Source organism: Acomys russatus, chromosome 7, assembly GCF_903995435.1.
Source record: "Acomys russatus chromosome 7, mAcoRus1.1, whole genome shotgun sequence".
Taxonomy (NCBI): domain Eukaryota; kingdom Metazoa; phylum Chordata; class Mammalia; order Rodentia; family Muridae; genus Acomys; species Acomys russatus.
The window spans coordinates 19,628,208-19,647,947 of NC_067143.1; the positions used below are offsets into that span (position 1 = coordinate 19,628,208).

The window sequence follows — 19,740 nt, forward strand, 5'->3', positions numbered from 1 at the left end:
TTGAAGAGATGGGTGAACACAGCTAAAAGTTTTTGTCTTTACTAGGATTTGCAATGCTATAACTAAAAGTCATCCACAGAGAAGCGATGTTTACAAGTCAGATTTGGATAAGACCTTGCCCAATATCCAAGAAATACAAGCGGCATTTGTGAAACTTAAGCAACTGTGTGTAAACGGTAATGACATTTTAATTTTGTGCCTGTATAAAATGAATGGGAATAAAGAATTGTGTGGGAACAATCAGGACATCCTTAAAAACAGAGTAGAAACATCCAAGGAGAGACTCAACCTCTAGGAAATGAAATCTAAACCTCTTTTGATTTTGGAGAGAAAAAAACAAACCTGTTACATTTCCACCAAATCATGAAAGATATAGATTACTTTAAAGAAGCATTCGCTCCGCAGACATGCATTACTGAGACTTGGTGCCTGTGCTTATATTTCAAGGCTAGTGCTGTGCTCAGCGTGTGCTGTATGTGTGACGTTAGAGTTCTAGCTCAGCGGGCCCTGCTGGTGACAGCATGCTCTGGGAAGGCTTCTCGTGAGAGTGTCTTTGGAGGAGAGCGGATCCTATTTGAGAGAAGCCCCGTGTCTCCTGGGCGCGGGAAGAACTGGCTTGGCGGCAGGTCTTGGATGATGAGTTGTGAGTGTAGATGATGAGTTGTGAGTAGGAGACCTTAGCACGGGTGTGGCCTTGAATGGCTATGGGCACCTTGGGCAGGGCCACATGCACACAGAGCTGACACTGGCAGCTGAAGTGGGGGACTGCCACCTGGAGTGGCAGGACTGTGAAGTGAGCCCTAATCAAGGCATCACTTTCTGGGGAGCCCGGAGTCCCCAGCCCCCAGGACACAGAGTTAGGTGGACTTGCCAGGACCCAGGGGAGTGTTTTCTTCTGCTTCGTTATAGAACTCTAACATGTCACCTTGGTGCAGTGGCCCATGTCTGTGACCCCAGCATTTGAGAGGATGAAGCCCGAGGACCCAGAATTCTAAGTCTAGTCTGGGCTTCATGGCGGGACACTGTCTTAAGAAAACCATAACTTATCTTCCTGAGTATTTACTGAAGGCTTCCTCAAAGCTGATTGTTAACTATGTGTGGGATATTGCCTAACTGATGTGATTATGTAAAAACCAAGCTTAAAGAGCTTAACAGCATTGTGTGTGTGTGTGTTACAGAGCCTTTTGAGGAAACTGAAGAGAAATGGTTGTCTTCACTGGAAAGTACTCGGTGGTTAGAATATGTCAGGTGTGTTGACTCTTTTTAAACTTTCTATTTTGAAATAGTTATAGGCTCACATGAAGTCAAAGTTAGTCCAGAGAGCCACGTGCCTTCACCTAGCGTCCCTCAGGGTAACTCCTCATCCAAACCCAGCAGGCAGCGTTGCTGTAATGTCTAGATTTCATTAGTGCCGCCTTCCCCAGCCCTCTCCTGGTCCTGCCCTCTGACGGCCACTACCATGGCCACCTCCGAGGTTTTGTTTCCTCACACTATGCCTACCAGCCACTGTTTTTCACTATAGGGCTCGTGAATTTCCCCGACATTGTTCCCTAAAGAGTCATTCCTGCTAATCCCAGAGAAATTCATAAAAGTTGAAAGCGTGTGCACATGCAGTGAGTAACTAGTTTTCCTTGATTTTAAGCCCTTTTAGAATACATTTATGCAGGTGGACAAGACATCTCAGCAGGAAAAGGCACGTATATATGGTAGGAGTTTGATATTTAACAGTGCTTTTTCTTTCTTTCTTCGCAGGGCTTTCCTTAAACACTCAGCAGAACTTGTATACGTACTTGAAAGCCAGCGTCTCTCTGTAGTCCTGCAAGGTACTTAAAATAGTTGTTCTTTAAGCTTCAAAATTGAGACATTTAACTACATAGCTTTGTCTTTGAAACTGTTCTGGCTATTATGTGCTACTTATATTTCTGTATAATTTCTAGAGTTAAAAAAAAAAAAAAGAAGCCTACTGGAGTGTTTAATGAGTATGTTGTTCCATAGGCCAGTGTAGGCAGAATGCCGTCTGCGTGTATCTATATGGGATCTGCCAGACCGTAAGGTGGCTGTCTCCCAGTTTACTCTGGTCTTCCTTCCTTTGGCAGCCGTCGTTAGAGGTTTTACTGTACAAGATTTACATTGATTCTATTAAATCTCTTGAATATATTTAAGGCATTCTTATACGTTTCTGTGGTTACAGTGTTTCCTTAACTGCATTTCCACGTTTATTGTCTACTCATTGTTATGTATAGAATTTGTGTGATCTTATTTATTCTAGTTGTCAATTTCTGAAGTCCTTTAAAATGTTTCTTGTAAATATGTGGTGTATTATGTACGTGTTCATGTGTGTGGAGGCCAGTGATGAGCATTAGATGTCATTTCCAATCACTCTTAACCTCGTTTTTTGACATAGTGTCTTTGGTTGAATGCGGAGTTCATAGATTTGGCTAGTCTGGTTAGCAGTGAGCTCCAGGGATCCACCCATGTCTACATACCCAGCACTAGGCTTACAGGCACCCACTCAGCTTTTTATGAGGGTCTTGTGAATCTGAACCCGATTCTGCATCCCTGCGTGGCAAGCCTTTTACTAACTGAGCCGCCCCTCGACCTTGATCTTTAACATACAGGATTACATTGTTGATAAAAACAGTTTTTAATATTTTTGATACTGTTACTGTTTGTGTCTTTTCTTTTGCCTGATAGTCCTGGCTCAAGCCTCTTGTCCAGTGCGCTGTAGAAGCATTAAGAGCAGACACCCTTGTCTCACTCCTAATTTTATAGGAAAAGCATTGAGTCCTTTACCATTGTGGATATTATCTTAGCTGTAGGGGTTGGGAAAAGCCTCTGATAAGATTCTCTTTATTTCCTAGTTTGCTAAGAAGTTTTTTAAAATTAGAAATAAATATAGAAGTATGTCAGATGCTAGTTTGCCTCTAGATGATATTATTGACTTTTATTTCATTAGTATGCTGTGTTTCTTTGTTGAATGGTAAAGCAATAGCTGCATTCCAGGGGAAAATTCCTGATTTCCATAGCAATTTGTCTTATTAATATTTTATTAATGACTATTATATATGTATTTACAAAGGCTGTCAGTTGATAGTTTTCTTATCATTTTGCCTGGCTTTGATATCAAGGTAATTCTAGATTCATAGAAAAGGATAGTGGTTGAGTGGCAGATGCACACGGTGATATTAGCACTTGGGGCACAGAGAGAGGATCATTGCCACTCTTGGCTTTATTGCAAATTTGAAGTCAGTATGGGTTGCACGAAACCTTGTCTCAAAAAAACAAAACAAAACAAAAACAAAAAAACAAAGATCTGAAAAGAAAAAGGAAATAGCTGTACAGGGCAGGAAGGGAATGCTTGTCGCCTTTTCACATGACAGGGACAGTTCCATTCCATCATTCACTTCTGAGTCATTGCCATGTGAAGTATGGTGTCTCTGGAAAGATTGTGTTTTATTTAATATCCTCAATAAAAGAGTAGTAGAATGTATTCTAGAAAGATGTTCTACCACAAAGTATTGAGATGTAAAAATGTGAGCAGTGTTTTGCCTGCTTTTAGGACCCTTGCCTCATCCAGCCTTAATATGAGGGGCGGTGCCTAGTGTTATTGCAAATTAATATGCCGTGTTTGGATGATACCGCTGGGAGGCCTGCCCTTTTCTGAAGGGAAAAGAGGAGGAGTGGATGATGGCGTGGAGGCGGGGATGGGGGAGGACTTGAAGGGGAGGAAGAGGGAGGGGAAACTGCAGTTAGGATGAGAGAAGAATAAAGGAAGGAAGGAAGGAAGGAAGGAAGGAAGGAAGGAAGGAAGGAAGGGAGCAATGAACTGCCATTATTTGCAAATCATGACATGTGAAAGTCCATTTCCTACTAAGCTCACAGTCAGTGCTTTAGTGTGTAATGATGTCTTCAGTGTGATGCAATGAATGAACATAAAATGTTGCAGTTGTTTTACTCACTGATGACTTGCTTTAATACGTCTTTTGGTTCATATAGATCTCCAATAAAAATAGAACATGAATTGTAAAAAAGAAGTTTACTATATTTGAGAACTGCTGGGATCCACTAAAATCTTCTTACATAGACTAATTTGAAGACAATTTAAATACAGAATGTTGAATTACCTAACTTACAGCCAATATTTCCCTTTGTCATCATTTTATTGACAGAGGAGGAGGGAAGAGACTTGAGTTGTCTGGTAGCTTCTCTTGTTCAAGTGATGATGGATCCGTATTTCAGGACAATTACTGGATTTCAGAGTCTGATACAGAAGGAGTGGGTCATGGCAGGATATCAGTTCCTGGACAGATGCAACCACCTGAAGAGGTCAGAGAAAGAGGTAACTAGTCCCACTGCTTCACTAGTACTTCTTAAAGCATATACGTGTGTGCGCATGTGCGTGTGTGTGTGTGTGTGTGTGTGTGTGTGTGTGTGTGTGTGTGTGACTGGATGCGTAGTGTATGCCACGACATGCCTCTGAAGGTCAGAGGATGACTTTTAGGAGTCAGTTCTCTTCCATCATGAGATTTTGGGGTCAAACTCAGGTCTTTGCACTCATTTACCCACAGAACCATTTCATAGGCTCCAAATTAGCACATTTCAAATATATATGAGACAAAATGTTGCCATTGTGGAAATGATAATACTGTTTCTTCAATTTTTCATTATTGATTTAACACATCCTAGCTTTGTTAGTTAAAGGCTAAGTAATAAATTGGAATCCAAATTGATGTAAAAAGATTACTTAATAGGTTTTCTCTGCTGATGAAATAAGCCGATTCAAGCCGAATTAAAAGTATAAAAGCAGTTTTATTAGGGGCAGCTCTCAGGCAGGTTCACTGACCTCACGGATCAAAGCCAGGGAATTATGCAAACTGTCAAAAATGTTGGATTAAAAAACAAGAGCCAAATATTTGCTGCCTGCAATAAATATACCTCACTGGCAAAGATAAAATACAGTCTGAAAGCAAAAGGATAGAAAAATATATTTCAAGCAAATGAAGAGTAGCTATATTCATATCCAACAAAGCAGATTTCAAAATTAGTTAGAAGACATAAGCTCACTTCATTGGTAAAGTGAGAGCAATTCATCAAAATACATAACAGTTATAAACATATATGCATCGATTCTGGAGTTAAGCAAAGCCAACATTACTGGACATAAAGGCCGACCCAATACAACAGTTATGGATGGTATATATAACCCTTTGTTACAGCACCAATATAAAAATGCCCTTGCAGGTTTGTGTGTTTGAATACTCCATCCCAGAACAAGTTTTTTTGTTTTGTTTTTTTAATCTGGTTGGCTTTTTTTTTTTATGAGGATCCACCTCACTGGGGTGGGCCTTGAGGGTCATAACCCTACGTCTTGCCCTCAATTTCTGGCTCATGGGAGAAGCTTCTGCTAAGGTTCTGCTACTGAAGAGCCAGCCACCCGTGGCATCTTCCACACCATAATGCATTTTATCCATTCAAACCACCAACCAAAATAAATCTCCTGTAGTTTGCTTCTTGTTAGGCATTTGGTCACAGCAATGAGAAAACTAAGTAATAGAAAACTGGAAGCAATAAGTGGAGCCGTTGCTGGCATAAACCTCACTAACTTATAGGCCGTTGGGACTGGTGTTCTAAACATTGAAGAGTTCGGAGCTTCGGTATAACATAGCTCTGGAACTCTAAACACAGCCTCATGAGCCATTCTAGTGTGTGTGGGAAAGACAAGAGTAGTGTGGAAACACGGAGGAGAAGACCATGCTCACAGGGTCTCAAAAGGGAACAAGGACTGGAAGCCATCCATGTAACTGTCTACAACAGCACCTAGCTGTGCTGTGTGCTACACTCTGCTCCTGAGAACTTGACTCAGGCAGAACTCAAAAGGAAAGGGCTGATTTGTTTTGCAGAGGAAATTTCAAGACAGCAGAGCATTTGGGCTCAGAATGCTTATTGCTCACTTTGTTTATCCAGATTTACAGTAAGACGGAGCAGAAAGTAGAGCAGGGAAGGGAAGGGGTGAGTATCTGGTTAAAGTTGTGGACAGAAATGTGCAGTTTAAAAGAGCTTGAGCCATATTTAAGTTAGCGTCAGGATCCCTGCAGAATGAATGGCTGGTTCATTCTGTGTTATGAACGAGAAACCTTGAACTTTAAAAGCAGTAAGAAAGGTGCTTTGGGGGCCAAGGAAGGCCACACCCAGTGCAAATTCACTTCATAGGACAGAGATTCAGAGTACCTTGATAACATATGGCAGCCAGGAAAGTGCTTTCCTAAGTTCAGTGGCAAGATACTTGAAAGCAGTAACCAAAATACCCAACTTGCTGATGTGGTCCAAGGGATTCAGGCAACATCTTGACCTGCCAATGATCTTGGCATTGTCCACATGGTAATGGTTTTCCAGGACTGCAAAATTCAAGCGTGAGGGTGGGCTGTTACATGGAGGTTTGCACCAACTTTCAATAAGACCATGTAACAAGTTGGATTTCCTATATGGGCATCCAGGTCTGCTATACCTAAAGCTGTGAAAATGAAACCCAAATTGCAGTGGGGACTCCAAGATATTGGAGATGCCAACAAGCTGTGGCATTGGCTAGAACTGACCCAAGAGAGAGAAAGGCCGTATGTGTCAAAGGCAGCAGAACTGGAGGCCCAGCTACAGAAGCTGATCTGAGCACACATGACCCATCACAAGTCCCATGCCAGGCAGGTTTTCAACCTTGCTTTAGTAAAGGTTTGGGGTGGGGGGGTTGTTTTGTTTCAGTTGTTGCTGTTGTGTTTTGTTTTTATTTTTCTTTGCTCCATTCCTGCCTTTTGAGTGAGAATGTTTACTCTATACAAGTCTAGTTGGAGGTTAACTTACTCTTCAATTTCTTATGGGTTCATCAACAAAAGTTTATTTTGAATCTCAAAAGAGACCAAGCGTTAAACCCTTGAATAATGTTAGAGCTGTAAGAGGAGGGACTTGGGGAGCTGGACTAAATGCATGTTGCATTGAGCTGGCCATGAACCTGTAGGGACCATTGGCTGAGTGTTGTGGTTTCGATGGGAATGTTCCCCATAGGCTCATATATTTGCACACTTGGTCCAGCTGTCCTGCTGTCTTGGAAGGCTTTGGAATCTTTAGGATGTGGAGCCTCACTGTAGGAAGTGACTTGCTGCTGTTGGGCTTTGTGGCTCATAGCCCGGCACTGCTTCTTGTCTGCTCCTGCTTCCCGATCCATTCAGATAGGAGCTAGCAGCTGCCACGGTGGTCATGCCCATCTGCTACCATGCTTCCCACAATGGACTAGACACCTTCAAACTGTGAGCCAAAACATAGATTGCTTCTTTTCAGATATTTGAATTCAGTGATGAGAAAAGCAACTAACACACCTTCTCCTGAATTCATAGGTCATTCAGAAGAATAAAAACAAACACATCAGAATTAAACTGCATTACAGATCAAATATATTTAATGGATTCTACCTAACAGCTACTGTATACACATTTTTCTTAGTAACTCATGGAACTTTCTCCAAAATAGATCTTATTTTAGAACATAGTATTCTTAACAAAAATAGAAGTAGCAGCAGCAATGCTAGAAGTGCCACAGTACCTAACCTCAAATCATACTGTAGAACCAAGCTAACAAAACCAGCAGAGGGCTGGCCAAAAGAATGTACAGACAATAGAAAAGAAACAATGGGCGAAGAGACAAGTCCATGCAATCGCAGCTGTGTGATTTTCAAAAATACTGAAAACAGAGTGATGACAGTTTCTTTAGTAAGTACTTGCTGGGGAGACCAGATTATGCACATTTAGAACACTGGAACTTGATTGCTTCCTCTCCTTGAAAAAAAAATTAATTCAAAATGAATCAAAGACCTTATAATATAAGACCTAAGCATGGAAACCACTAGAGGAGAGCACAGAGGAGGCGCAGGCATAGGCAAGCAGCCAGTGCTATGCAGATGCGGGGCAGAGGGAACTCTATGCAGTGCTGCTGGGAATGTAGATTAGTGCAATCCCCATGGGAACCAAGGTGGAGTTCCTAAAAATCTAAAACAGGAACTACCTTATGATCCAGCAACACTACCCCTCTGTATACCAGGAGGGCAAAGATCTGACACACAGAGATACTGCCCATGTCCACTGTGGCATCATCCCAACTGAACGGGTAGGGAAAGCCAGAGCATGTATATAGAGATAGTGCTATGCCGTGAAAAAGAAGGAACAGTGTAGACCTGGAGATCGGAGATCGTGAGGGCAAAGCAAAACCAGCCAGAGTTGGGAAGACAGAGACCATGTTCTCTCTTGTGTGGAGAGGAGGACTCCTAGGGACTTGGGAGGGCTAAGTGTAAGAGTCAAAGCACCTCATGCACATGTGTGGATGGACATGCCACTATGCAACCCCCTACTGCATTCCATTACATGCTAAGTACCCTGACTAACTCAAGTCATCTTTGGAGTTTCACATTTCTTGAAAAGAGGCCATAAGAAAACTGAGCCTTTGAGAGAAACATCTTTGTGGCACCTGTGTGGCTTCCTGGGATCCCTGGTTGGCTGCAGAAGTCCAGGCAGCTAGCGTAGAAAGCATCACTGACTAGTGACAGTGCGTCCAAAGGAGCCACACGCAGCTGCTTCCCGGGGGTGCTCCGTATGGACTAAGGCTGACGCTGACGGTTGGATTGCCCGGATGCTGAGCTGCACATCAACTGGAGTCAGAACTTTGGCTGAGCACTTTGTGTTGCTCCGTAGAGCCACTTGTAGAGTGTTCCGCCATGTTGGCCTTCTCCATTGGCGCGTGGCAGCCGCGCATGTGCCGCCTGTCCCCATTCTTGCTAAGCAGTTTCTTTTTAAAAATAGATTTAATCTGTTCAGGTGGCCTTAGCTCAGCTCGGCCAAGTGTTTGAAGCTTAGACACTAGCCTCTTTAGTGTCAGCAATAAATCTCAGACTAAAAGTGACCACCAGAGAGCAGCATTAAATAATCCCTGTCTGTCTGTATTTGCCAGTCTCCTTTGTTCTTGCTGTTCTTGGACACCACGTGGCAGCTATTGGAGCAGTACCCAGCTGCCTTCGAGTTCTCGGAGACATACTTAGCAGTGCTGGGTGACAGTACCCGGATCTCTCTGTTCGGCACCTTCCTGTTCAACTCTCCTCATCAGCGGGTGAAGCAGAGCACAGTAAGTGACGTGCTGGCTGCAGCTACTCTTTGTCTCACAGGCTGTCAGCATACCTGCCCTGCTTTTACAGGGTTCTGGGGATGCAAATTCTGGTCCTCATGTTTGCCCACTCAGTGCCTTATGCACTGAGCCATCTCTCCAGTGACCCCCTTTACAACTTTGAAATATAATTGAATTACAGCTAACTGCATGTTTAAAATATATAATTGAAAATACCTTTCAAAATAATTTCAGAATGCATTAAAGAATCTAAACATTTTATTTTTATTAATGAACATCTTATTTTTCTCTGTAAATTGCTTGTAATAAATGTGTTTAAGGATATCAATTAGTTTAACTACCTTAAATATGCTTTTGGATTTTTTTTGGTGGTGCATCAAACATAGCCCTGGCTCAATACCTCCCCACTGTCATCTTTTATTTTTTCTTCCAATATTGAGACAATGTCTGGAAGTTATTTAGACAGGCATTGAATTCATAATCTCTCGGCCTCAGCCTCCTGCATAGCTGGCCTCATAGTACTGAGCCGCCTGTCTCACTCGTGTTTTGGGGGTATTCTTGCACATCCGAGTTGTTATTTATTTCCTGATAAGTCAGTAGGATAAAAGTTGCGTTTCAACTGTTTCCTAAGGAGTTGTGGAACAGGAAGTTTAGACACAAAGGTAGACTGGAGTTCTCTGCAGACACTATTATCATGTAAACTCTCAGAATCTCTCGTGTCACATGGCAGCCACTGTGGGTGGGATTGCCTCTGTGGTGACAGTTCATAGAGCTGGAGGACAAAAAATATAGAACCATTCTTGAGCCCACCCCCCTCTCTACCACTGGTGAGAGCCTTCTTGCTGTGTCTCACTCATGCCATGTGAACCCACAGTGGGGAGAGCTCAGAAATGCTATAGTGACTGGAGGCGAGGTAAACGGTAGCTCCTGTAGCTTGAGGGAAGCTAAGCAGAGTTCATCCATCCTCTGGCCTTCCCCTTCAGCTTTGAGGCCCCAGTATAGGTAGTGTGGCCTCAAAGCACAAATCCTTAATTCTATCCCCTTCTAGAAAATGCTAGGCCCACCCATGGTTCTCACATCTGCAAAGTGGGTCCATCAAGTGCCTTTGGGCACATTGTGTATAGTGACATTGCCAGCTGTGACACACACAGGTGTCCAGGTATGAGGGGCAAAGAGTACTAGTCAGGCTGTAAGAAGCATCCAAGAGAGCTGGACCTGAGGCCTGGTCAGGGCGAGAACGAGTATGGAGAGGGAGGTGGAGGCAGGCCGTGTCTCACATGGCAGTCCTGCGGCACAGAGGCAGCACGATTATTCAGCATTGCTGCTTTGGGGAACCTAGGGCTCAAGAGAAACTCCTGTTTCTATATTAGAGAGATTTTAGACTAGTCAGTTTGAGGAGGAAGCTTGGTGCAATTAATCTGTCTCCCTACAAAGATTACCATTTCTGAATGTATAACTGAGGCCTAGAGGCTCCCGAGGTATGGAAAACTTAATGTATCCCTAAAAGAAACTGCTTCCATTGCATGCTGTCTTACCACCTCATGATTTGTGTGCCGCTTTTCTTTCCTCCCTCAGCCATCTCCACCCTCTCCTTTCAAAGACTCATCCACAAGTCTGTGCACTACAGACACACACACACACACACACACACACACACACACACACACACACACACACACACACACACACACACACGCATGTGTGCATCCCTTAACCATTTCTTAATGATTACAAGCTGCCCAGTCATATAACCTGATTACATTTTAAAATAACATACTTTACCATTTTTCTAATTTCAAACTAATTCTTGGCTTTTGTTTTGTTTTTTGAGCCAAGGTCTCACTTATGTAGGCCTGTTGTCCTGGAACTTGCTTTGTAGAGTGGGCTGGCCTTGAGCTCATAGAGGTCTGCTTGCCTCTAACTCCAGAGTACTGGGATTAAAGGTGTGCACCACCACCACCTGGCTCAAACTCTTGGCCTTTTTAAATAGAAAGTGTTTAAAAGATTAAAAGGTACCAGATACAGGCAGTTCAGATGAGACTTGATAGGCTGAGGTCAGATGTTGGGGGAGGAGGGCTCCCCCTTTATGAGGACTGGGGGTGGGAATGAGGGAGGGAGGGTGGGGCTGGGAGGCGATGAGGGAGGGGGGCTACAATCAGGATGTAAAGTGAACAAATTTAAAAATTAAAAATTAAACCACACATACACACAAAGGTACCAAATAAACAATAAGAGTCAGTCCTGTCGTTTTCACCTATTTCTTCCAGGACACTGTCTCATGTTAACTTGCTGTCCCTGTGCTCAGATGAGGGTCCTTGTTCTAGGTCACTAGGGTGACTGCTTACATTTTTAGAGGGCCTGAGGCTTGCTTTCCAGAGGGGCCTTTCTTCCTCCTGTGCTGCAGGAGAACACGCTGTTGTTCATGTAGTTGTTGGGGTGTTGCATTTGCAGTGGTGTGAACCTAGGTCACGGTGCTTGTAAGCCTAAAGCAGGGACACCAGCAGTGGTTGAGGGTTTGCAGCACCTTTTTAGTGAAAGTGTTTTTCTCCTCCTAGGCCCTTCATTGCCCAGAATGCAAAGGCTCCTCGGGCCAAAGGCTGGGACATGCTGAGCAGGCATAGTGTCCTTCTCTCACCAGTGCCACGTGCCCCTTCTCACACACGTGCTTTGTTTTACAGGAGTTTGCTATCAGCAAAAATATTCAGCTGGGGGATGAAAAGGGCTTGAAATTCCCCTCAGTTTGGGACTGGGCTCTTCAGTTCACAGCCAAGGACCGGACCCTCTTCCACAACCCCTTCTACATCGGCAAGAGCACTCCCTGTGTACAGAATGGATCCAGGAAGTCTTTTAAGCGCACAAAGGTAAACTGCAGACAGTGGCACAGTAGCAGTGGAGACCCATGTTGGTGCAGCACCGCAGAGTGTCTTTAGAAGTGTTCAAAAAAGCCGCTTCCCCAGTAGACAGCTAGTGCAGCTTTTGAGGGGCCATTCCCCTTTTAGCTGATGTGACAGTATCCCGACTTTTTCTTGGTGATGGAGGCCCTTGAAGGCCAGTCAGCTTAAGAGTTGGCAGGTGGCAGCCCTGAGCTGACTTCCCGCTGGTCTGCCCGTTCTTCCTAGAAATCAAGCAGTGTAGGATTTCCCCTTACCCCCAGTCTTAGGAGCATGCACTTCAGAAATGAATAGACAGGTTAAACCTGCCTTCTACTCTCCCTCTGACATGGCAATAACCTGGGAGGTCAATCAAAAAATCTGGTTCCAGGGAAGGCCAGCATAAGTGCCACGGGGAGAAAAGGACCGTGTCCCTCAAAGCCGACCTCCATCCATCATCTATCAATCCTAGCTGGCTGCCATTGTCACAGTTCTTTTGAAAAGTGGGCACTGGGAGAGTAATGCCAAGATCTGTCTTCTGTGCAGAAAAGCCACAGCTCCACACTGAGAGGAATGCCGTCATGCTTAAAGAATGGACTCATGGGTGACCAGGAGCTGCTTCCACGGAGGAACTCACTAATACTGAAACTGAAGCCAGACCCGCTTCCGCACACCGACAGCCAGAGCAGTGCGGTGGAACGGTATTTTAAAGAGTGGTTTTCCAGACCAGCCAACCTGCACGGCATCATCCTGCCACGCCTCTCGGGAACACACATAAAATTGTGGAAATTGTGCTACTTCCGCTGGGTCCCCGAGGCACAGATCAACCTTGGGGGCTCCATCATGGCCTTCCACAAGCTGTCCCTCCTGGCTGATGAAGTGGACATGCTCAGCAGGATGCTGAGGCAGCACCACAGCGGCCCCCTGGAAGCCTGCTATGCAGAGCTGGACCAGAGCAGAATGTACTTCAGAGCCACGGGGCCACACGACACTTTGGGGACACCAGACTTCTTGTCCTCTTCATTTCCATTTTCTCCTGTCGGAAATCTATGCAGACGAAGCATTTTAGGAACACCATTAAGCAAATTCTTAAGTGGGGCCAAAATATGGTTATCTACCGAGACACTAGCAAATGAGGACTGAGCTAAGGAGTCTTCTGGACACACTGAGAGAGGCTGACATTTGCCCCTCTGAACTGAAATTGCTAACTGAGGCATTTAAAACTGGCCATTTTATATGTAAGAAATTTGCACTAATATTTAAAACGCGTTTGTCATGCTGCCTTCAGTTATTCTAAGGGCAGTGTGACGTTGGGTTTGTCCTCTCTCCTTTGGGTCTGGCCCATTTGGGTCACTTGCAGTACAGATTCCCCATTGTTACACTCGTGATCATAGTAGTGAGGTTTCTCTGCTCTGTGAATTTCACCAACATGTATTTTCCTACTACCTACTTAAAGGTTATCTGATAGATTACAACCCAAAGAAGGAAGAGAGGCAAGTTAATTAGCATTTAATGCATTTCCAGATCATCTCATCAAACTCCCAGCAGGCCTCAGCTGGCATCCATGTACTTAGCTACTGAAGGTTTGGGTTCTGGGGTCACATGTTATTATTTGAGTTCACCTCATTTAGGACCTTAGATCACTGTGTTTCAAAATCATAAATTGTCTTTAATTCCATACAACTTTTAAAAGATGCACTGTAATTTTGAAGCATTCACTGTAGCTATTTAAAACCTAGAAGTGCCTTTGACATTAAGATATGAGTAACAAAGAAGCTAGAATAACCAGGAAATATAAAATGGGCTTTTTAAATTAGGGTATTTAGACCCCATGCATGTTGGGAATAGCTTTTTGCCAACCAGCTACACCCAATATCCAGGAGTCTCCAGAGCCACATTTTTGTCCCTCAGAAAGTCACCCTGTGATCTGTGGGGTACAGCCCTTAGAGGCTCTTCAGACAGCAGATGCCCAGTCCATGGACAGGAGCATGCCACACTCCGACCACAGGTTGCTGGGGCACTCTCTTCTCCCCATGAGCACTCTGCTGGCATGCTGACATAGGCCAACACTTCTCCTTAGAAATAACTAGTGGGGGTCATGAGGCGGACACATACACGGACTTAGGGAGGTAGACTTCCCCAATTGTGCCATTTTAATAAGTAGAGATGCTCCCCCTCCAGGCTTTTGGCGGCAGTGCCGAGGCTGAGAAGCTCATCTGAAGCCCTTGCTCCAAACCGTGCTTGGAACCTGGCGGCCTTCCCAAGGCTGAGGTCAGAGGCTAGAGCGGAGGGCTCCTTCTCCCTGGTTAAAGGTGGACATTTCCTAACGGACGATGGCAGTGTCTTAAATCACCACCTTGGATTTTGAAATACTTTATAGTAAAGTGTTGATTTAGTTTGTTTCTTTTTCTAAAACAGAATTTCTCAAGATGATTTGACCTGTATATGTGCATATGTGCCGCATAGCCGTTTCCTCTTAATTATTTACCTTTCCTAACGTTTAATAATGTCTCTGCATTTAACAGGGCAGATGTTCTTAAGAGATGTCTTTAAAAATGTCTTAGGGCTAAATCCAATGTTTTCACTCATCTGCTACCTATAAAGCAAGGGCTCCTGTCAACTTATATAGAGAGCACCATAAGCAGTGAGGAAGCCTTGGGCTGCCCAGCAGCCTGTCCCTGAGACATGACAGGGCGTCACCACTGGAGCCAGACAGGAATTCCATTTCATTAAGCTGCTTTGTTACTTCTCTAAATTGGTCTAAATTTATTTTGTGGTTGAGAATTTATTTTCATCCCTCACATTTCCTTCCCACTCCTTTCAGATCTTTGTTTTTGTTAACTCACAAGAAGATCAGGTACTATTAACACTTCTTTATGGTGGAAATTGCATATTTTTCTATGGTAATCGACTGTAAGTGTTTTTATATTTCCACTGGGTGTTAAATCATGACTATTGAGCTACAGCTCACTGTGCATGATCTGTAAACCAGCTCCAAAGTCCCAGTGTGGCCTGCGGTACAGTTGCTTGGCACCTCTGCTAGCAAAAGTGCCACTGCGGTGGCAGAAGAGGTAAGCCTGGCTGCATGCAGCACACCAAAGAGCTCAGCACCACTGTCCGCGAGACCCTGAGGGTGGAGCCTGTGCATCGGCCCATGACCCAGGACGGTCTAGTGCTAACCCTTCAAGGTGGAGCATCTTACTGTTGCTTTATGATGGGAACCAATTCTAAAACCAAAAATGCCTAACTCTATTTAGGAAAGGACATTAGTTTGTACTGACTGAAGAGGAAAACTGTTCAACATTTTCTCAACAGGATCTTCTTGCTGTAAGCAGTAACCTCAAGTAATTAATGCTTGAGACAAAACTAAAACCTTTGTGCCTAAATACAACTGATGAAGCAGGGCGAGCAGGCTGACTGGACACTGCTCCGCGGAATGGATGTAAAGGGAATTCTGACTGCTAAATAAAATTTCCATTGAAATCGTTTGTAGTGGTCACCAGTGTGAAACCATCCATAAGAACAGAGACTGGGATGGAAGGCTTCGGCTCCCACCTGTACCTGAGTACCCTTCATTCCTCTTGGGTGAATACCCTCTACGATGGGATGGAGTACAACATTCACACCAATGCAGAACTGTCTGTAGCTAGCCACATGGGTATCAATGGACTGCCCTGGCTGTTCTTCCCACTCACTGCACACTAACACTGGGGGACTCTTACTTCCCTGAGTCCCCGAAGACTGGGACTCCCGCACTGAGTCCTGAGCCTGCTGTACAGTTAAGTCACCTCCTTCTAGGTCACATCTCTAACCTGAGACTGTTCCAGCAATGAGCAGCCCTATTACAATTACAGTGTATAAAATTAACCTGATCTAGCCAATGGGGGTGTTGCTAAAACGAATGTGCAAATGCCTTGACATTGGTCTTGCCTTTGTTAATCTAGCCTCGATGCTTAGATATAGAAGTTAGGGCGTGGCCTTATTTTGTAATGATGTTTTGTTAACAGAGATTTCCTGAAGGCCACTCTGGCCAGGGAGGCAGGTAGCCTAACTGCAGATCCTCACTTCTCCCTCTGCTCTTCCAAATCCAAACCCCCACACTCACCCGCAGCTCTGGAACAGACCACTCACTGCAGATTCCTCTTCCTTTCTACCCCCAACTGCACTAGATCATCTGGACCTTTTTCCAACCTCCTTCCCACTACTCATCCCATCACCCCAGCCCCAGACAAGAGCAGGCATCCTCTGGGAACCAACAGGTCACTCTGGCCAGGGAAGCACATAGCCTAACTGCAGATCTTCACCTCTCCATCCTCTTCTCTGAAGCCAGCGCCCCCAGCTCATGCCTAACTGTAGCTGACCACCTACTGTGGCCTCACCTTCCTCTCTGCCCCCATCTCCAGTGGATCACACAGATCTTTTCCAACTTTCCTCCCTACTTACCCTGTTATGCCAGCCACCAATTCTAGCAGGCATTCCCTGGGATCCTGCCTGCCAAGCCTGCTAGAGAAGAAAGTAGGCCAGTGAAGCAGCTAAGAGCTTCAAATCTTAACTCTCCTCCAAATCCAATCCCCCCAGTCTCATAATGCCTAGATCTCTAGCAAACTATCTATTAGGGCCTCTCTTTAATCTCTGCCCCTATTCTTGGGGGATTATCCGGAATTTGGTAAAACACCTACTTTCTTCCCTCGTGTGGACTCCTTATCCCTCCCCCAACCCCAAAGCCCATCCTCATTCCTAAGTGTCAGCTCCCAATACCTATCCCCAGTGGCCACACCAGAATTCCTTACATGGTAGCATATAGTCACCACACCCTCCTAAGAGCCACAGAAGGCAACAGAAACCAAGGAACAAAACACCCATCCAACACACCAGATATCAGCTCCTAGAATTACAATCATTGAAAACTCAGATGCCTACACACCAGCATAAGACCACAGTGGCAGCCAGGACAGTATGTCTCTACTAGAGTCCAGAACCCTACCACAGAGGCCTGAGAAACTTAACATAGCTGAAGAACAAGACAAATACCTTAAAATAGCCTTTATGAATATGATGGATATAAGTCCCTTAAAAATAAAACCAAAACTATGAAAACACAAATAGTGAAAAGATAGGAATGAAACAGCTCAGGACCTAAATGCAGAAACAGAGTCAATGAAGAAAGCCCAAACTATGGGAAATCTGGAATGAAAAATTAGGAACTCAAACAGGAACCTCTGAGGCAAACTTCACCAACGGAAGACGAGACAGAGAGAAAAACTAAGGTATTGAAAACACAATGAAATGGATACCTTGGTCAAAGAAAATGTTAAATAAATAAATAAATATCACAGAGGTATAAAACATCTGGGAAGTCTCAGACAACATGAAAAGACCAACTCTCCGAATAATAGAAATAGAGGAAGGAAAAGAAACACAAGTCAATAGCACAGATAATATTTTCAACAAAATCATAGAAGAAAAAATTCCCTAACAAAAAGGAGATGCATATTGAGGTACAAGAAGCATACAGAACATTAAATAGACTGAACTAGAAAAGAAATTTGCCTTGGCACATAAGAATCAAAACACAAAACTACAGAACAGAGAATATTAAGAGCTGCAAGGGAAAACAGCTAAGTAACATAATAGCAGACCTATTAGAATAACACCTGACTTCTTAATGGAGTCTCTAAAAGCCAGAAGGTTCTGGACAGATATTCTACAAACTAATAATGAGACCACAGACACCAGCCCAGACCTCTATACCCAGCAAAACTTTCAATCACAATAGATGGGAAAACTAGGACATTCTATGATAAAACCTAATTTAAGCAGTGTCTATCTTACAAATCCCACACTACCAAAGACACTAGAAGGAAAAAAAATCAAACCTAAGGAGGTCAGCCACACCCAGAAAACACAAGGAATCAATAATCCCAGACCCTGAAATCAAAAAAGGAGAAACGGCCACACCCACACACTGTTCACTGATATTTCTCACTATCAATAAAAAGCCTAGCAGAATGGGTGTGAAAACAGGATCCATCCTGCTGCATCCATGAAATACCTTAATATCAAGGATAAATATCACCTCAGGGTACAAGGATGAGAAAAAGTATTCCAAGCAAATAGACCTAAGAAGCAAATTGGCCAATTTACTATCTGACAAAAAAAAAAAAAAAAAAAAAAAAAAAAAATAGACTTCAAAACTAATTAGAAGAGACAGGAAAGGACAATTCATAGTCATCAAAGGAAAAATCCACCTAGAGGACATTGCAATTAACATCTACGTACCAAACATAAGGGCACCTAAGTCCATAAAAGAGACAGGACTATAGGTTAAATCACATATTGATCCTCACGCATTGATAGTGAGAGACTTTATGACCTTACTTTTGTCAACAGACAAGACATCCAGACAAAAACTAAACAGAGAAATGGTGGCGCTAACTGACATTATAAACCAAATGGACCTAAGAGATATTTACCCAAAACACAGAAAAATATACCTTCTTCTCAATATTCACTGAACTTACCCCAAAATTGACCACATATTTGAACACAAAGCGAGTCTCAACAGATATTAGAAAACTGAAATAACTCACTGGATTCCAAGTGCCTGCATATAAAATCAAGAAACTCATAACTCAACAGCACACCTGAAAGAAACCACACCTAAAAAGAGTAGATTTCAAGAAACAATCAAACTCAGGGCTGAAATCAATAAAATAGAACAAACAAAGACAATACAAAGAATCAATAAACCAAAGAGTTGGGGTTTTTTTTTGGTTTTTTGGTTTTTTTTTTTTTTTTTTTTTTTTTTTGTTTTTCGAGACAGGGTTTCTCTGTGTAGCCTTGGCTGTGCTAGACTCGCTTTGTAGACCAGGCTGGCCTCGAACTCACAGCGATCTGCTTGGCTCTGCCTCCCGAGTGCTGGGATTAAAGGTGTGCGCCACCACGCCTGGTTTGTAAGAGTTGGTTTTTTGAGAAAATAAGATTGACCAACCCTTATCCAAATTGCCTAAAAGGCAGAGAAAGAATATCTAAATTAACAAAATTAGAAACGAACAGAGGAATATAAGAACAGACACTGAGGAAGTCCAGAGAACCATAAGGACATGCTTTAAAAACCTGTACCCACCAAATTGGAAAACCTAAAAGATATGGATAATTACCTTGACAGATACCACTTAACAAAGTTGTCAAGATCAAGTGAACAATCTAAACAGAGCTGTAGCCCCTGGTAAAATATAAATAGTCACTAATTGCCTCCCAATCACAGTCTAGAACCAGATGGTTTTAGTGCAGAATTCTACCAGATCTTCAAAGAAGAGTTAACACCAATACTCCTCAAATTATTCCACAAAATAGAAATAGACAGAACATTGCCCAGGTCATTTTATGAGGCCACAGTTACCCTAATACCCACTTTCTCCATATCCATTCAGTATAGTACTTGATGTTCTAGCTAGCTAGAGCTAGACACCTAAAGGTGGTCGAGGGGATACAAATGGAAAGGAAGAAGTCAAGGTATCACTACTTGCTACTGATATAATAGCACACATAAGGGATGTCAAACATTCTGCCAGGAGACTCCTATAGCAAAGTGGCTGGATACAAAATTAACTCACAAAAATCAGTAGCCATCCTATATACAAATGACAAATGGACTGAGAACAACACCTCCTTCACAATAGCTTCAAGTAATATAAAGTATCTTGGGGTAATT

General features: G+C 43.4%; 2 protein-coding genes across 2 annotated transcripts in view; both read left to right on the forward strand.

Annotated features, from left to right (window-relative positions):
- The window catches only part of Mtmr10 (myotubularin related protein 10), a 44,587-nt gene extending 30,593 nt beyond the window's left edge, over positions 1-13,994 (forward strand). The window contains exons 10-16 of the mRNA XM_051148668.1: positions 46-176; positions 1,179-1,248; positions 1,753-1,823; positions 4,170-4,339; positions 8,986-9,156; positions 11,835-12,017; positions 12,573-13,994. Coding sequence (XP_051004625.1) covers positions 46-176; positions 1,179-1,248; positions 1,753-1,823; positions 4,170-4,339; positions 8,986-9,156; positions 11,835-12,017; positions 12,573-13,169 — 1,393 coding nt within the window. The 3' untranslated portion in view covers positions 13,170-13,994. The remainder of the gene's footprint in view (positions 1-45; positions 177-1,178; positions 1,249-1,752; positions 1,824-4,169; positions 4,340-8,985; positions 9,157-11,834; positions 12,018-12,572) is intronic.
- Apba2 (amyloid beta precursor protein binding family A member 2) overlaps positions 1-19,740 on the forward strand; it is an 881,206-nt gene that overhangs the window by 504,551 nt on the left and 356,915 nt on the right. The gene's annotated exons all lie outside the window — the stretch shown is intronic.